The sequence below is a fragment of the Falco peregrinus genome, chromosome 15 (genome assembly GCF_023634155.1).
Source record: "Falco peregrinus isolate bFalPer1 chromosome 15, bFalPer1.pri, whole genome shotgun sequence".
Classification (NCBI taxonomy): domain Eukaryota; kingdom Metazoa; phylum Chordata; class Aves; order Falconiformes; family Falconidae; genus Falco; species Falco peregrinus.
Window position 1 is genome coordinate 1,360,401 of NC_073735.1, and position 17,421 is coordinate 1,377,821.

The following is a 17,421-nucleotide window of genomic DNA, read 5'->3' on the forward strand; positions in this document are numbered from 1 at the left end:
ATATGATGTGTCATTTCCACACCTGGTTTACACACTGCGCTGGTAATAAATTCAGCTCTGGCAGAAGCGATTCCTGGGAACAGCACATCTTTGAGCCAGGCATCGAGCTGGTCCCTATGTGCTTGTGTGATGGATGATTTTTTAAATTATTTTTTTTTTAGCACTGGAAAGAGTTGTTTTCCTGTGGATTCTCTGTGAGCTGTATGTCCATTTGTCTGTCTTTAGCCTGCAAGCGTTTCTTAACTTACAGCTAAGAGACTGGGAGTATCGATACTTTGCTTTGAGAAGGAACTGTGAGAATAACAGAGAGAGAGAAAGCACAAAATTGAAGAGTACAGGTTTCTAAGCCTGACAGCGCTTCAGTCCGATGCACCAGCCTCTCCCTTGTTGCACACTTGGTGGGTCAGTTAGGACCAAGTATAGGTTTATTGGCCTGACAGGATGGAAAGGAAAGATGGAGTGTGGCTGAAGGTGAGGAGCATGAAGGCAGAAGAAGAGGATAATAGACAGTGAGAGAGAGAGAGCGCGTGAGACTGGGGGAAATGAGGCAGGAAGGGAGGAGGAGGGAAAAGCTGGAGCACAGAGTTGCCCCCGGCTCTTTCAGCCCAGACTCCTGCTCTCCCGGTCCTGGCTGCAGGCTGCCTGTGAGCAGGGCATGCAAGGAAGAGGCAGGCATAACAGATGGGGTGAAAGCCTGATAAATAACTGTACTGCAGCCAGCTACCTAGGCATGTGGCCCGTGTGTACATGTAAAGAGGTAAGGAACGGGAATAAGATCCATGGTCATCCCCTTCCTTCCTCCAGTGCCACGTTCATAATATCAAACCGATTCCTTATTTCTTTGGCTGGGCAGAGAGAGAAATAGCCATCAGCATCTTTGGTTTATCCATGTGCTCATATGTGCCTCTTCCCCTTCCTGGGGGACAGGAAGCAATTACTGCTGCTGCTGGTTTGCTCCTGCCTGGAATGTAAAAACCAGCCATGCTTTCCTTTCCTCCCATTTGGATCATGATGAGCAAGAGTCAGGGGAGCTGTTAGAGGAAGCAATAGCTGCCTTTAGCATCCCATACCACAGTTTTTAGGTGTGCCCTTGTCTTTGTAGCTTCAGGGTCCCTGTAGGCAGAGGACCAACTGTAGGCAATTCTGTTCGTCCATCAGCTTTGGGATGATTGGCTTGATGTAGCTGGGAAAGACTAACATGTTTGCTGTACATGTGTGCCTGTGTGTATATGTAGGCAGGCAAAATATGTGTGTGTGCATTTAGGTACTTCTTTACAAACCTAATTATACCCCCATTATTCCCTTTTGTTTCTTACAAATTGCTGACAATATGTGCACATTTTTATTGGAAGGAGGGGAAGGAATTACTTGAGTAATTTTTAATTGCCTAAGAGAAGTAATTACTTTACTTTGCTTCAGTAATTAAGAATAACCAGGCCATGTGTGTCTTTTCCTAACACACAAGGTTTTTTTTATTTTTCATCTGCCTTTGTTCATTTAATCTATGTATCTCCAGACTTAGTTTTGCATTATTCCAGTTTCACACTTGTCTGACTATTCTGACATAGGGAGGTTCGTAGGTGGCAGGGCTCTAAATCAGCACTACTTTACTCGAGCTTGACTTGCAATTAACACTGACTGATCAGCTGCCCAGGAGAGTTACATGGGCAGGAAATTGGAGTAAAGCAGGGTCAGATTGGTGTCCCCTTCTTGTGTTTTCCATCAAATGGAAAGTCAGGGATGGAGCAGCGCTCTGAAGATGAGCCTGCTAGAGGTGAGCCACCCGAAACAAGAGAGTGACCTGGACATCTTACCCTAAGCTTGTACCTGCATGGGGACTGTGCTGGAAAATTAACTGCTTTAAGGCTCTGACTCTGTTTTCTGGATAGGGGAGAACATAGACTAGAAGTGCTTCACATCCCATTAGCCAAATCCAAGGAGGGGCTGTATGTGACCCAAGTATGTAGAATCTACCTTGTAATCACAGAGAAGGAAAAAAACCCCAATCCATGTAAAGAACCTGATTCTCATCATGCAGTGGATTTACCCTGGAGACACTCTACTGATTCTTTTCTGTAATGCTGCTGTCTGAGGGTTTGGTTTCAAGGCTGACTACATTAATGGGTATTTTCTAGCCAGCACCACCAGGTTATAGAGCTGCCCAAAGGCAAGCGCAGAACCAGCATGCCAGTGTCACTTCTGCAATACTGCTTGACCCCACTGAGTATCATCTCGGGGGTTAACCATGACTTTTGTGTTTCCTAGGCCAAACGGGACTCTGCCAGGGAGCGTGGAAATCCAGAACAACACCATCTACTTTAAAGGGCCCGTCTCCTACAATGTGGCTGGCACCTACATCTGTGAGGCCTCCAACGCCATCGGTACACGGTCGGGCTTGGTGGAAGTCAATGTCACAGGTAGGAAAACACTTGGTGTGCTTTGAAAGACAGAAGAAGAGGAGATGAGGAGAGTGTCAGCAGCTGACAACTACCAGTCAGTTAAATCTCCTTAACATCAGTCTCAATCACCAGTGTCTCCTTCTAGGGGTGGGGAGTTTCATGATGCAAAGGGAGCAGTGAAGTTATTGGTTTTGCACTGGTTTGGCTTGGATTTTTTTCTCCTTTCCTTTTGTTGTGTTTTCCTTTCTTGCACCAAGATATGTTCAATTTGTTTTCCCCTTGTCTTCTGCTTTGGATTCAGGGAGATTGGTGGACATGTTAAAAGCGAAGGCATGTCAGGGATGTATTTGTTAGAAGGTAGAAGAAGGAGTAGGATGAGGATATAGACTGCCACTGAGGCAGTAAAGTGTAAGATGAATGAGTCATTTGTTCAGGATGATGTTTGGTGTTTCTGATGTTAGGCAATTCTCATGATTTTTCATTTGTGCTCCTTCCAGTGCCATGTTGGGTCTGTGCACTTGCTCACCTGGCTGCGACAGATTACCAAGAGGCTGTGAGCACTTGACTAGCTTTGTCTGGGCTGCAGAAAGGAATAACGTCACAGGACGCAGACAGTGGGAAGTGATGCTCTGTGATGTCATATGAGACAGAAGGATTTTGATGACTTGCAGATCAGTGTAGCCATAGGAGTGAGGAAAAGACCTGTGGATACGCTTAGGTAGTGTCAGGGAGAGAAAGTGATGTCAAGAAATAGGTTAAAGAGGAGAAATAACATATCATAGTAGCCTGATTTCAGAGAGACAAAGTGATATCGCAAGGTGGCACTGAAGGGGAAAAGTGGTAGTGCCTTGAAAGCAGGGAAGGGAACTTTACCCCTTTCCTTTTGGAGTAAAAGAAGCAATTCATTTTGTCAGTGGGTTAATGACAGGCAGCGACCAGCGTGTGGGTCTCACGAGAGATGGAAGCACCTCTTACAGGAGTGAGCTGGAGCACTGCCACACTGCAGTGGGCTCTGGGCTGTCAGGGGACAGGGGAGGGAGTGACTCTGATGAAATGGCGCTGCCTGCCTGGGAGACACGCCTGGGGTGACTTGCTGGGGCTCCCCTCTGGCCCCCCAGCTGGGCAGCAGCACTGTGGGGACTCAGCGCTGGTCTCCTTCAGGTGCTCCCCCTGCACCCCAGCACCCCAGGTGGGCAGGCAGCACAGATCACGGCACACGGCCGCTGCTCTAGCTGGGCTCACAGCCCGGACCGTGGGGTGTTGGAGCTGCAGACCTGCTCTCTGGGGAGCCCAGCAGGACTGTGGCTGCAGCTGGATGAGCTGGAGAGCAGCCGGCTGCCTGCGTCCTGCAAATACCACAGGTGCCTGTGGGCTCCATTGGGAATGAGACGCGCTGGGGGCTCGCAAGGCATGGGAGATAGCGGCCAGGTTCCCGGGGTCGTTAGCCTTTCCTGTTGTCCAGCCCGAAGCAAATCAGAGCGCCTGCTGTTCTGATAGCAGGCCACCTCTCTGAGCCACCCCAGTTCTTGAAGAGTTGACTAACCTGAGAGTGATGAAAAGGGCTTCTCAGCCCCCTCCACCCGCTATCTAAGTGGTAAGTGCTGAGCAAGCATAAAGACGAAGCCCAGGCAGCTGACCTCCTGAAATCAGCAATAACACAGTTTGGCACCCTCACCACCTCAGTTCCCCTGTTCTGTAACATGGGTAAACCAGGCTAATCTTCCTCTATCCAAGTGCTTGGAGGTCAATGGATGGGATGTGCTAATTAGATGCTAATTACCAAGTATTTATTTATGATCATTATCACTGTAGCAGGCCTTTAATTCACACCTCCTGTCCTGGATCCTTGCCTGCTGAGTTGTTCCTGATATATGCTTTTCTCTGGGGGATTTTTCATTTGCCAAGTGAAAGGCACCAGAATAGCAAAGCTCTTTGTTCAGGGCAGCCATGGAGCAGCATCCACCCTGCCCAGCCCTGCCCACCGCCCAAAGCGGGGAGTGGGGGGGGGGGGGGGGGGGGGGGGGGGGTGGCGGGCAGAGGGGAGGTCATGGACAAAATCCCAAAATCCATTCAGCCACTAGCCTTTCCATGGGAGTTGCCACCAAAGGTGCTGTGTTTCTGGGACAGTGCAGGCAACTGCCTGGTACAAACGGAGCAGACTCGCTTGCCATCGGCAATAGAAAACCATCCCGTGCAGTAACTAGCACCTTGGGTCACGTTTGAAACAGCGATCGGAGAGAAGAAGCCTCTGAGCTCAGTCCCCAGTTGCAGAGGAGGTGGGATGGGTATTGCAGGAGACTTAGAGAGGAACAGGCTGTCTTCACCATGTCTCATTTCCCGTTTCTGCATAGCCTGTATATCCTTCTCTTGCTTTCGTTCTGTCTATCCAACCGCCCTGTATCTCTTGCGGTGTCAGGACACATGTTCCCAAACACCACGTACAGCCCTCTCTTCGTATTTCCTGCTGCCACTTGCTAGCGTTCGGTCTGTCTCAGCACCACACTAGCATCGCAGCCTGGGTGGGCTGCACCGACTCGCTCGCACCGGCACATGCTCCTCTAGGGATGAGGGTCTGTGGGTTCCCCTCTGGCCTTTGGTAAGTGTCTCCCTTCCTGGTGGTTTCTCAGGGGACTGGTAGAGCATCGTTCTCATGCTCGATCAGCACAGTGCTGGGAAGGGAAGCGAGGACTGGCAGGATTTCTGGGGAATGACTTTGGGATGATGTCTGCCTGCCTGTAATCTCAATTTATTCTCAAAGGTCCGAATTGTGGGGTTGAGGTTAAATGAGGAAAGGAAGGGCACACCCGCAGCTGCCCTGCTAGGAGGGATTAGCAGCCAACCCATTAGGCCAGGCTCCACCACATAAAAAAACGTTTCAATAATTCATGGATCTGAATATGTTTATCCAGCTCTCCCTAAGGACCGATTAGGCCAGTGCTGGGGAGGGCTCCGCCGTCCTTGCTCAGCTATTACAGGTACATTTGTTTGGGTCTTGCAGGCAATTTAGGGATTGTCAGTGGACCACAAAACCTCTTTCAAGAGCTCTGTGCAATAAATGGAGTTCAATCTAGTGAGCAGCCAGCCTTGGGAGAAAAAAAACCCAAAAGGCTGATGCAGAGAAAACCCTGCAGCGGCTTTTCCCCCTCCTGCCTCCCTGGGTACAGACCTCCCCCTTTCTGCCACCCAGCATCCTTCCTCCCAGCCCCGGGCCCAGAGAGGAGGAGTGCGGGGCTAGTTCAGCCCACTCATGGGAGAGCGATTCGTTCAAAGGGAGAAGGCTGAATGCTTCTATTAGAGTTACAGCGCATTAAAGAGATTGATAAGTGGAAATTTAATATTTTATTCCAGCAATCTGTTCCTATAATAGCGTCTCCTGCCTTGCAGGACCTTTGTCAGTCTCAGCCAAGCCATGTAGTGTGACATGTAACTATTTATTACAGGTGGTTGGGTGACATAATAAAAGGCTGTGGTTATAGACTGCATGTGTGTGTCCCTGTGTGCCTGCACACGGCTGCAGTGGTCCTAACACAGACAGCTGGTCATGTACATATACACACATACGTGTGACCCTGATGTGCATCCTGGCATGCAAATGGGCCTCTCAAACCTGCATGCTTGCACGGGGATGCCCTGCTGCACAGTCACATGTGCATGCAGGACACGAGTGCATCAGCGCACTGGCGTGAGTGAATATGCATGTATTTATGAACATGTGCTTGGCTGTATGGGCTTGTGTGTAGCAATGCGTATACATACCCCAGCCCTTATGTGTGTGTGTACATACACATTTGTGTGCGTATGCAGGGGGGACATTCATGCATTTGTGTTCTGGCTTCTGCCAGAGGAAGCACAAGGAGAAAGATGTTGTTAAAACATCTTTTCTCCCTCTGGGCCTTCAAGCACCAGGCAAAGATCAAAACCGAAGGACAATCACGGTGCTGGAGGTGGGGGAGCAGGGAGAGCAGAGCCTGTGCTGAGGCAGTGACTGCTATCAGCCTCCCTGCTGCACTGCTCCCACCTGTTTCCTGAGGCCAGGAAGGGGTCTTCTGCCGGGATACTGTGGGCTCCCCCAGTTGCTTGCTTGGTGTAGCCCCAGCTCTGCACCCCCGGGGTTTCCAGGAGATAGGAGGCGATCTGTGGGTGCCCCGGGGAGGGGCTGTGAGGGTGTGAGGCTCTGTGCAGGTCCCTGCCCAAGGCGGGCAGCCCTGGCCTTGGATGCGAGACAGGCTGTGGGGCAGGAGGATCGGCTGGCAGGGGCTGACGGCCCACCCCCGTTTGCTTGGCTTGAAGCAGGGAGTTACTTCCACACCGCCAGTGATCTCATCCCAGCAAGGTCACTGCAAACAGCCCGTGGGGCTCACTGGAGCCCTGTGCCATGCGGCAGCAGGCTTTTACTAAGGCTATTTTGCTAAGAGAAAGCCCTTTCTGGGAAGCGTTAAATCCCGAGCCCAGAGCAGGTGCACCCATAGCCCAGCCACTGGCCAGGGGCGACAGCAAGTGCTTGTGGCTGCTTTGGGTGGGGAGGCACAGGGCTGGGGGCTAGGGAGGAGCAAGCCTCGGGGGTCTCTCTGATGCTAATCTTCCGGATGGCAGGCAGGAGCGTCTGCTGCATCCTGTCTGATGGCATCTGTGCCAACGGCCCCTGTGGGAGCAGCGCTTGATTGACAAGCGATAGGTGACCTGACAGAGAGATTAAAACCTAAGACACGTTTGGCATCTGGCCTAAAAGCCGTCACACTCTGAAATGCCAGTGGCAGCTGCTAAACTTCTGGATTAATTGCCAGTGGTTTTTCCACCCCCACCGCCTCTTCTCCCCCCACCTCCACCCCAGTCTGCACAAGGATAGCAGAAATCCCTGGTAGGGAGAGGGAAGGCAGGATAGCTTGAAGCTGGAGATGGGCATGCATTGGTCGGTGCAACGGCTGTTGTGAAGGAAAAAGGACAGCAGTTAGGTGCTGTGGGCTTCTCAAGTTGCAGCGCTGTCTGGGCTGAGGCAGGTCCAAGAGGCATCTCCTTATCTTCACTCATGTCCACGTCTGTAACACAGCAGGTCAAAGTCCTGGGATAATTTGGCATGGACTGTACTGGCAGGGAAAGTTTGCCGTCAGCAATCTGTCTCTTAAAAACCCACATGATCACCACTGTATTTGCTGAGGCCATCTGGGAACTGGGAAGCTCCATGAACCCGTTGGAATGAAGGTTGTTCCTCCTCCTCCCCGGAGCTGCTGCTCGCCCTGGCTGGAGCCAGCCAAAGGGCCCCCTGCTTCCCGTTGTGGGTGCTTGGTTTTGCAAGGCAGAAGGAAAGCCAGGGTCTTCCTCTGGAGGAGGTTGAGTGTCAGTCCCTTGGGCTGACACATATCCAGAAGGTAATTTCTCATGGGGTTTGACATTTTCCTCAATGCCCATGGCTACAGTGAGAATCTCAGCTGGTGCTGGCTGTTTCCTTGGCCCTTATGATTGAAGGGAAAAGGTTGGAGATGTGACTTCAAGAAAAAATGTGTCCATGGGAAGTAGTATCTTTTAAAATGTCTAAGCAGTGCGATGAGCAGAAGGGCTTTTGAAAGCTGGTTTCCTGTGGATCTGCATATCATAGAAGAATTACTTGGTGACTAAAAATATCCTTTTTCTGATCTGGGCCCTTCCTGCCCTTGGGAGCAGCCTCTTGTCCCTGTGGGTTCTCTGATGTCTAATGAGGCTTAGCTCCCACCTCTGCCAGGGATCCCACTCCAGTTCTCTGCAAGACCTTTAGGATGGGGATAATTTTGGCTCGCTCTTCTTCTGTCAGCACTGAAATTGGCCAGCAGGTTCAAAAAGCATTAGATAAGGAATTGATGGACAGGCGTGATGATTTGCATACGTCTCATTTTTGTTGGGAACCAGGCATTAAAAGAAAGATGTGATGTTTAAAACGTGTGGTTTTGAAGCCACTCGTGCGGCAGGGAAGGCCTGCTTTGCCTCCTGCGCTCCTGGGTGCTGCGGGGAGAGGCAGGAGCTGGGACAGGGGGATGCTCGGAGCGTTCTGCCTCGCAGGGAGCGGGGATCAAAGCGACCCTGTGTGCTGGGCCGGGTGCCAGAGCGCAGCCCAGGGTGACCCCCCGCCTGCCTGCGCTCCCAGCTGCCGCCCCAGCGCCCGGCTCCTGGCACCGGGACAGGAAAGCGGGGCTGAATGCAACAGCTGGCAGCGCCGGGCAGCGGGCAGATAGTGTTGCTGCTTTAATTCCTATTCATACAGCGCTCCCTCTTTTTATGAGGGCTGGGGGGGGTAGCAGGGGGGGGAGGCTTTTTATGCTGGCATTAAAGCTTAGCTTGTTCCCCCTCCCTCCTCTCTGCTGTCTCCTGTTTCTCCAGTCCGCTTTTCACAGCAGCTTTAATTCTCTCCAGACTCTTCCTAATGGATTTTTCACATGGGGCCCCCAGCACGCTCAGGCCTCGCACCACTTTCCAGAAATTTCACGCACCCCTTGAACACAAAAAGGGGATCCTTTTCCCACAGTTCCCCCTGGCTCCCCAGGCTGCAGTCCCCTCCTTGGCACCCCCGGCACGGCGCTCGGTGGGTAGCGGGGTGGATGCCCTCCGTGGGGCTGGCACCGGGGCACCGTGCGCGGCGGGGGGGGCCGTGATGGAGGCCGCGGGGGTGCCGGGGGAGCCGGGCCGGGGCGCAGGCCGGGGACACGGGTCCCTCCCCGGGCCGGGCCGCTCCTGAGCCAGCGGCGCGGTCTGTGCCGCCATCCAGCGGCGGTGTCAGGTCTGGGCCTGGCCCGGCCCGGCCCGCTCCCGCCCGGCCGCCTCAGGCCGGCCTGCCCGCGGCCTGCCTCAGGCCCCCTGCCTGCCTCAGGCCCCCTGCCTGCCTCAGGCCCCCTGCCTGCCCGCCGCCCCCCGGGCCGGGCTCCCCCCTGCCGCCCCCTGGGGCCACTGGGCTCTCCCAGCTGCGGGGGAGCGCCGGGGGGCGGCCGAGGCAGGGGGAGGAAGCCGTGCGGGTAGCAAGGGGCTGCTTTGGGCTCACACTCTTCCCATCTTTCTTCTCCCTCTCTTCCCACAGTTGGGTTTTGTTTTCTCTGGCACGGTTACTGGGCCGCTGCGAGGAGGACGGGGATGGGATCCGAGCAGAAAATAGTTTGTTCCCTGCACAACGTGTGAAATCCAACGCAGCGCCGTGTCGCTGCCGTGGCCGCCAGCGGCGGGGCTGGCGTGTGGGCGAGTGCTGGGCCCAGAAATCTGTATGGAGAAGGCAGGAAAACATTCCCCCTTTGGCTTCATGCGTCCAACTTGGGCTGTTAGGGAAGCTTTTAAGAGAAGAGTGGGCCAAGCTCCTTCAGAAATTGTGCACGGGCTTCTCCCGTCTGGGCTGTGCCTGTCCCAGAGGGGGAGGCAGCGGGGACCGGGGTGGCCCTTGGGACGCTGCGCCACCTTCGCAGGGTGGCTCTGGGACCCTGTGCGCTGTGGGGAAAAGTGAGGTCGGAAGAGGCTTCAGATCAAGGCTGTGGGGCTGGGGAAGCTAAAACATCTAGCCCCTGGGGTCTGAGGCAGCTTGCGGGCCTTTCCCAACACTCACTTTAAGCTCCAGGTGGACCCCTGCTTTGTGCCCAGTTTGGGGAACTGGGCGCCAGGGTTGCAGAGGCTGTGGTGGCAAGGGACAGGCCTGGGGAGGTGGCATGGGCAGGGGGGGAAAGGGCTGTGTGGATGCTTGTGTGGTTCAAGCTGAGCCCTCAGCAACCAGGACTACCATGGGATGGACGTGACATTTCTTGCTGTGTCTGCAGAGAGGTTTTGCATTAACCAGCTGGCTGTGACAAGCCTTCTGTTAATGCAACATGTGGTTTTGGCTTTCCAGAACCCAACCCTAGCTCCCTGTACTGAAATACATGCCCTCGCTCCTGCCTTGAAGGCTGTCTTTGGAAAGAGATGCTGCCTGCACAGTGTCTTGCTCCTCATTCTGGCTGCAGCAGGGACCCCCTCCATCTGTCAGTCCCCCAGCCTGGTCTGCCCGGTGTGCTGTTCTGTGTGTGGTTTCAGGCTCGTGAGGCTTTGCTCAAGGCAAGTCAGCACTGCAGAAACCAAGATGCTGTTATTGGGATGATGTCTCAGAAAAGGTGGGAATGAAACAGCTCTCAAACACAAGCGAAACGTTTATGCTGCAAGGATCAGGATCAGGCCAGCAATTGCTTGAATTCAGTATCCTTGTCCAAAATCTGCAGCTGTTTCAGGAACCGCCTCTACCCGGGGGAAGCTCTTTTCTCCCCTCCCTCAGCTGATGGGCTGAGCAGTGCTTCAGGGAAACCCACTCCCTGCCCAGCTCTTGCTTGTTCAGGACTTCTTGCCCTGATGCAGAAAGGTGGCTGCCAGCAGCAGGCAGTCCCACAGGCACATGAAGAGGGAGCAGGAAGCAGAATCTGCCTCATATCCCTTTCGAATTTGCTGCCTTTGAGCCCCTCCTTCCCCATTGCCCCATCCTGGCTCTTCTGGGAGGGCGTGCTGAAATTACTATTCGGTCTGCACTTCTCCTTGTCTGCCAGGGTAAAAAGTGAGAGCCAGAAGACTCCAGAGCAGCAGTAAAGGCTTGCAGCTTAGAGCAGGGCTGGCAGACAGGTCTTGGGGGTGGAAAAAGTGGTGTGAGGGGTCAGAGCATGGGGTGTGAGGGCTCTGGGCATGGTGTGCAAGGAAGGGCAAGGCTGCCAGAGGGCGTTAACCAGGTGCCTGCTATCAGAATTCAGAGGCAGGTGAAGGACTGAGGCAGCCACGTGGTGCTTAATGCCTCATGGACGTGGGTGCTCAACAGGCAGCGTGTGAAAGCTGAGTTTGGCCAGGGGCTGTAACTGTGTCAAGGGAGTGTTAGGAAGGTTGATTTAAGTCCTGGATCGAACTTTATCTGTGCCGAAGTGTAAGTGTTCAATTGCACAAAAGAAATCTTTCTCATCTCTTTTCTCTTTCTCTTTTGAGGTTTGTTTTTTTTTTTAAATAGGTCAGGGTAACTGTAGGAACAAGGTTAGCATGAGTAGTGGTGCTATGCTGGCCACAGTAACAGCAAAAGAGAAAGAAACAGTGGGGAGGTCTGTGTTGCTGTGCTACAGAGCACAGCCAGGACAGCAAGTGGGTTCGGGAGCCAGCCGTGACGCTGAGCAGCACCGTACAGCCGCAGATCACTTGTGGGGTGGGTGGGAGGGGAGATCACAAGGTGCTGCTGCCTTCTGGCCTGACCTAGACTGGTTGGGGTCAGGCCAGGCTGGGATGCCGAGGAGGGGGATGCAAAGCTGGTGGGCCTAGCGTGGCATCTACGGGAGCAGTTGTGTCAGCTTGGTGCCTACCATTGGCTGGGGTTTGGGTCATGCTCCCCAGCAGGAGACTCTGGGTAGACTGGACCTGAAGTGTCACCCAGTAAAACGGAAAGCGTCTGGACTCAAAGCACTGGGCTTGTGGGATCTGAGCACGTCTGGAGAAACCAGGTTGGGTGGGGAGGGAAACACTGCTTCCAGCCTGCTGGGCTCCTGCATGAGGCTTGGCGAGCTTGGCACGGCACGCTGCGTTCCCCTTGCTAAGGCAGAGCTCCTGTGCGCTGACCCCTGGTGAGGATGCACCCTTTTCCCCTTTCCCTAGTTTTTCCCTTCCCTGTTCCTTACCCTCATCTTCCCACCCCCTCACCCCCCAAAAATGGCAATGAAAGCATGGAGGGAGGGCGCGTTTCCGCATGGTTTGACACTGTTCCCCCTTCCATCTGTCTTTTCCTACCCAGAATTTCCCTACACCCCGTCTCCAATCGATGATCGCAAATCCATGGTGCAGCCGAACATCCCCACACCGGTGATTGGGGGCATAGTGGGAGGAGTCTCGCTGGTCCTGGTGGTGGCCGTGGTGCTCTTTGTGGTACTCCGGCGCCGGCGTCACACCTTCAAGGGTGACTACAGCACAAAGAAGCACGTGTACGGCAATGGCTACAGCAAGGCCGGCATCCCGCAGCATCACCCCCCCATGGCCCAAAACCTCCAGTACCCTGACGACTCAGACGACGAGAAAAAGCCAGGCCCGCTGGGCGGCAGCACCTATGAAGACGAGGATGAGGATGCAGGAGGCGAGCGCAAGCTGGGTGGCCCCAACAAATATGAGGAGGATGCTAAGCGGCCTTACTTCACGGTAGACGAGGGGGAGGCGCACCCTGAACCTTACGACGAAAGGACACTCGGCTTCCAGTACGACCCCGAGCAGCTCGACATAGCGGAGAACATGGTCTCACAAAATGATGGATCTTTTATTTCCAAAAAGGAGTGGTACGTGTAGCTCGGCACCCCATTGCTACACACACACACAGAGACACAGACACAGACACAGACACACACACACACAGACACACACACACGAGTGATGCCCTCCCACTCCCCCTGCATCCCTGCCAAGCGGAGCTGAGTGGAGCCGAGCGTGCCGCGGCCGCTTGCACACACACTGCACGCACGCCCACCCCCCGCACACGCACGCACGCCCCCGGCCAGCCCCAGGCGCTCAGCAGAGACTTTGGACACTTCTAGCACTGGCAGGACGGGCGGGCTGGGGCGAGCAGGGCGGGAGGGCAGCTTTGCTTACAGATCATTTTTGGGGCGTATGGGAGGTGGGAGGTTGGGTAATTATTTTCTCGGTTTTGGTTTTGCTTTTTAATTTCTCTTGACGACTTTCGTCCCCTTCTGTGGTGTTTGTATTGGTCGGTGGCTTAGGTGTTACTATTTGCTTTAACGACTGTTGCCCAGCCTGTATATTACACTCTGTTTGTGTCTTCATGTCTCAGAGTGCCCTTCAGCCCCACTTCCCTCCCCGAGGTTCCTCCTCCCACACTTCTCCCCTGAAACACTGGAATTTGTTTGTATGTTGTCTTCTTTGTATTTTTTTAACCTTGGGAGGGAGTCAAGTGGGATGTCTATGGGGCAGAGGCCAGGAAAGCTTATGGCAATGGAAACATAGGTGCCGTTATCAGGTGAACTGATTTTTTTTTTTTTCCTGATCACTTTTTTTCCAGTGGGGTCTGGGTAGCGTTCCCGTTGCCCGCTGCATGCCTGGGGAGATCCACTCCCAGTTTTTAATGACTCAATAGAAGGAAAATGAGGAGAAAGGGGGGAGAAAAAGCCCTAGAACAAACCCCAGGTGCATGGGCTGATAGCAGGGCAGGGAAACAGAGCTGCCATTTTTCTCCTACAATTCATTATTTCCTGGCTTTTCATTTTCTGTCTTTGTTTGAGTGTTCTTTTAAAAGAAAGAAAAGGAGTATTTATTGCTGACATTTTTTCCCCTGTGATGGCTCAGAGAAATGCTGGCTCTTTTTGTTCTTGTTGCTGTTGTTGCTAGTACCAGCCACAGAGCAGTTAACTCTGGCACAACAGTCGTGCATGGCGTGTCATGCTCGCACCGTGCTGCCATTGCCAGGGGAGGGGACCAACCGATACCACTTTGCTTCTCCCACAGACTCACTGCCTTCAGCTCTGGTCTGCAGACTCTGGCAGGGCAGATCTCCCAGGGTACCATTCAGTGTCTTTGAGGGCTTCAGTACAGGATCAGGCCCCTAAGTTTTATTATACCACTAAGACTTAATTGTCATGTGTTTACACTTCTTTTTTTTTTTTTTTTTTTCTTTGGGGTCAGAGCACAGGGGTGCTTTTCTCTAACTCTCCTAGCAACAGCCTCAGCCCTTTGATATATTGCTTAGTCTGCATTGATTGCCACTTCTTCAGTTTCGCATCCCGCTTCTAAGCAAAGGCTTGGTAGACTGCACAGGAGTGAGTGAGCCTGGGGTATTGATCTCGTCCTCCTCCCCCTGAGCCACTGCATTGTGATGGGGAGGCTTGGATTGCTGCTATCTCTGCTCTGTGAATAAATGGGATTCCAGACTTCAGGGCCCTCTGTCTCACACTGACCATATCCAAATTAAGATTCACTGGGTTGGGGCTTATTTTTCTTTTTGTGGGTTGATTAATTTTTTTTTTTAATTTGATGTATAAATAAATCTTTTGTTTGAAAAGAAACCCCCAGTTTTCTGAGCTGTGTTATCATGCACATCTAAAAATAGCAGGACTAATTCTCCTCCTGCCTTACCCGCTGGGTTTTGTTCCATAGCATCCAGCAGTTATCCTGCTACAAAAGGGAGGGTGGAGAGTTAGACCCACGCAGATGAGTCAAGGTCAGATCTCTGATCCAGGCAGCCTCCAATGCTTTCCTTTAGTGTGTGGTGCTTGGTCCAGACAACGTGAAGCTCAGCCTGAGCCATCCACAGTCTGTAGCTTGCTCTTATTGCGTTAGTGGTGTAGGGGAGTGGGAAATCCAATTGTTACACTCTAATCTTTCTGCTGTTCCTGCCAGCCCTCCAGGCTTCCTGGCTTCTGGCGGAACAGCCAAATGACACAGGAAGGCTGCTCTATGTCCGCTGGAAGCAGGGCACAGAGGTTCCCTTGCGATCTCTTCGGCCAAACCTTAAAAAACACGGCTAAACCTTCACATGTCTGTCCAGTGCCAACAGAGCACCCTGCTACCAAGCATCCTCCCAGTAAAGGAAATGAAATCTCTAGCATCTCTCTGTATCTTGATTACTAGTAGGGGCTGATTATTCTAGCGAGGTGGGTCTCTTCTTCCAAATAGCAAGCAATGGCACAAGAGGAAACGGCCTCAGGTTGTGCCAGGGGAGGTTTCGAACCAATGGCACAAGAGGAAACGGCCTCAGGTTGTGCCAGGGGAGGTTTCGATTGGATATTGGAAGGAATTTCTTCAGCAGAAGGGTCATCAAGCTCTGGAACAGGCTGCCCAGGGAGGTGGTGGAGTCACCACCCCTGGTGGTATTTCAAAGACGTGTAGATGGGGTTCTTAGGGATGTGGTTTAGTGGTGGGCTTGGCAATGCTGGGTTAACTTCCCTCTGGTGCCTTGGGATAACAGCATACACAGGGCTTTAATTCCCCCAAGTGTGAACCCTGTAATCTGGATCAGGACAGAGCAGCATTGCTGAGCACTGAACCTTAGCCACAGCTTACTTTAATGTAACATGGGGTGTGCTCAGAGCCGGCACAGTTTGTGGTTCAAAGATAATTTTCAACAAAGTCCATCTCTCAAGTGAATAATCCTTTAGATCTAAATTTCACAACTAGGCTCTAAAAAGGGTTGTAACAACGCCTCCAACACCAGACTCTGGGTGGTTCATGACCAAGCAGAGAGTGGAATTTGGTGGCACAGACCCTCTTCTGCAAATTTCCCCCAGCACAGATAAAAACAGCAAGGAGATGTATTTGGAATAAAACAACCTTTTATAAAATCTGCAGGGTCCAGCAGCAATTCTTTCACATTCTGCATTAGTCACAGGCAGGGGCCACTGATCTGATATAGTGAATTCACACTGCACTGACTCCGCAGCACAGTGGGGCCTTAGCCCACAGTGAAGCTGTGTCCTAAACACCAAAGATACAAAGCCTTGCAAATGGAGCAGAAGGGCCTGGGAGCGAAGGGACAGTATGACTCAGTTCCCGAGTTAAGATGTGGCTTGCAGGAAATACGAACAAGGTGCCCTAAGAAATATGCTTTGGTAGTTATTAGCCTTGCACTTCGAGGTGTCATTTTTTGAGATGTAGCCTCCTTGGCTTATTCATTGCCCATTCACACACTGTCCATGTAGTTAGCTGAATGGGGGCTCAGAAAAACAGTGGGACTCAGAGGAAGAAAAGGAGACAGCGGAGCGATACGGCATTTCCAAGCTAGAGCCTATATACAGTTCTCTTTCTGCTGCATCACGTTTTGCTCCCCAGTACTGCACCAGCACAGGTCTAGGAAAGAGCTCAGCCACTTAGCTTATCGGAGTGGTTCAGAAGAGGGCTCAAATGATTATTTTCCATCCAGAACCTGGGAAAGACTGGAGTGGAAGATCCTCAGACAGTATTGCCTGGCACAGCAGCAAGGTATCCTGCAAGTTCAAGGTTCAGCAGTGCATTCTGCTCATCTGTGGGCCCCTCAGCATTAGTCCATTGGTGCAATTATCCCCACAGCCATGGAGTAATGCCACCTCTGTGCAGTGATTTGCATCTTGCTGTCCCTTGCAAAGTCAGCTAATTGGCCAAGAGACTCTTGGGCTGGTAATTAGCCAAGTGATTAGCCATTAATCCATAGCAAGGTAGAAGAAAAAAGAAGTGTGGGGGAAAAAAAAAAGACTGATGTTTCATCTGAGAGCCATTTTGATCCAGTAATAGCATCACTCCCTTCTCTGGGTTAAATTGCTCTGCGGGGGCCCTTGGAGGGAATTAGATCAGCTTTTCCACCAGCATCAGGAAGAAAGTGGTACCTGTCTCTACCCAAATGTGAGGGTGAGCTCAGGGGAGATGCCAAATTGAAGACCATGTGCATCCTGCTTCCTGGGAGGTTCTGCAGCAGGGTGAGGGTGCTGGAGACCTGCAGGGGCAATCTGCCTGGTGGCCCCAGGGGCCTCCTGGTGCCAGGGCTGCGGGGAGGATGCAGAGGGGAAACCTGTTCTTTCCTTGGGGGATGGTGGTGGTTGTCCCTTTGTGCCTGTTCCTCACAGCGGGCCAGATTCTGGCAGGCTGGAGTCAAGCTGTTGATTTTAAATGGTGACGCACTTTTCATGTGAGCTCGCAGGCTGGGCCAGCTGGGTCACCTCCCCGAGGGACCCTCCGGCTGCCTCAAGTGAGGCAGAGGTGCTAAGACGGTATAAAACATCCCTGTGGGACCCAGCAAAGAGCAAGGGGAAGCTTCCAGTTGGGAGATGGAAGGTGTTCGTTGTGGCATCCCTGCTTCACAGCCAGCGGTGGAGGATGGGGTGGGGACCCCAGGCTACCTCTCCAGTCAGGGTAGTGTACATCCCCATCCTCTCTCAGTTCCCAGCACTGCCGTGGGCACAGCGTTGGCTGCCTCTCTGCCTAGGTGCTAGGGACCTGCTGCTCTCCAGGAAGAGCTCGGTTTTACGCTGGACCTGAACTGGTGTGTCACATTAGTTACACCTGAGCTGGCTTTCTGCCTGGGAAGCACCGTCACACTGCTTGGGGACTGGGTGTTGGCCTC

General features: G+C 52.8%; 1 protein-coding gene across 3 annotated transcripts in view; it reads left to right on the forward strand.

Annotated features, from left to right (window-relative positions):
- Nucleotides 1-17,421, forward strand: part of NECTIN1 (nectin cell adhesion molecule 1) — a 106,920-nt gene that overhangs the window by 51,526 nt on the left and 37,973 nt on the right. For 2 of the 3 annotated variants that reach the window (XM_055819296.1, XM_055819298.1), the window contains exon 5: nucleotides 2,266-2,417. In XM_055819296.1, the coding sequence (XP_055675271.1) occupies nucleotides 2,266-2,417 (152 nt within the window). Of the gene's footprint in view, nucleotides 1-2,265; nucleotides 2,418-12,126; nucleotides 14,396-17,421 lie in introns of those variants that run through there. The other variant, XM_055819297.1, reaches the window with a different exon arrangement.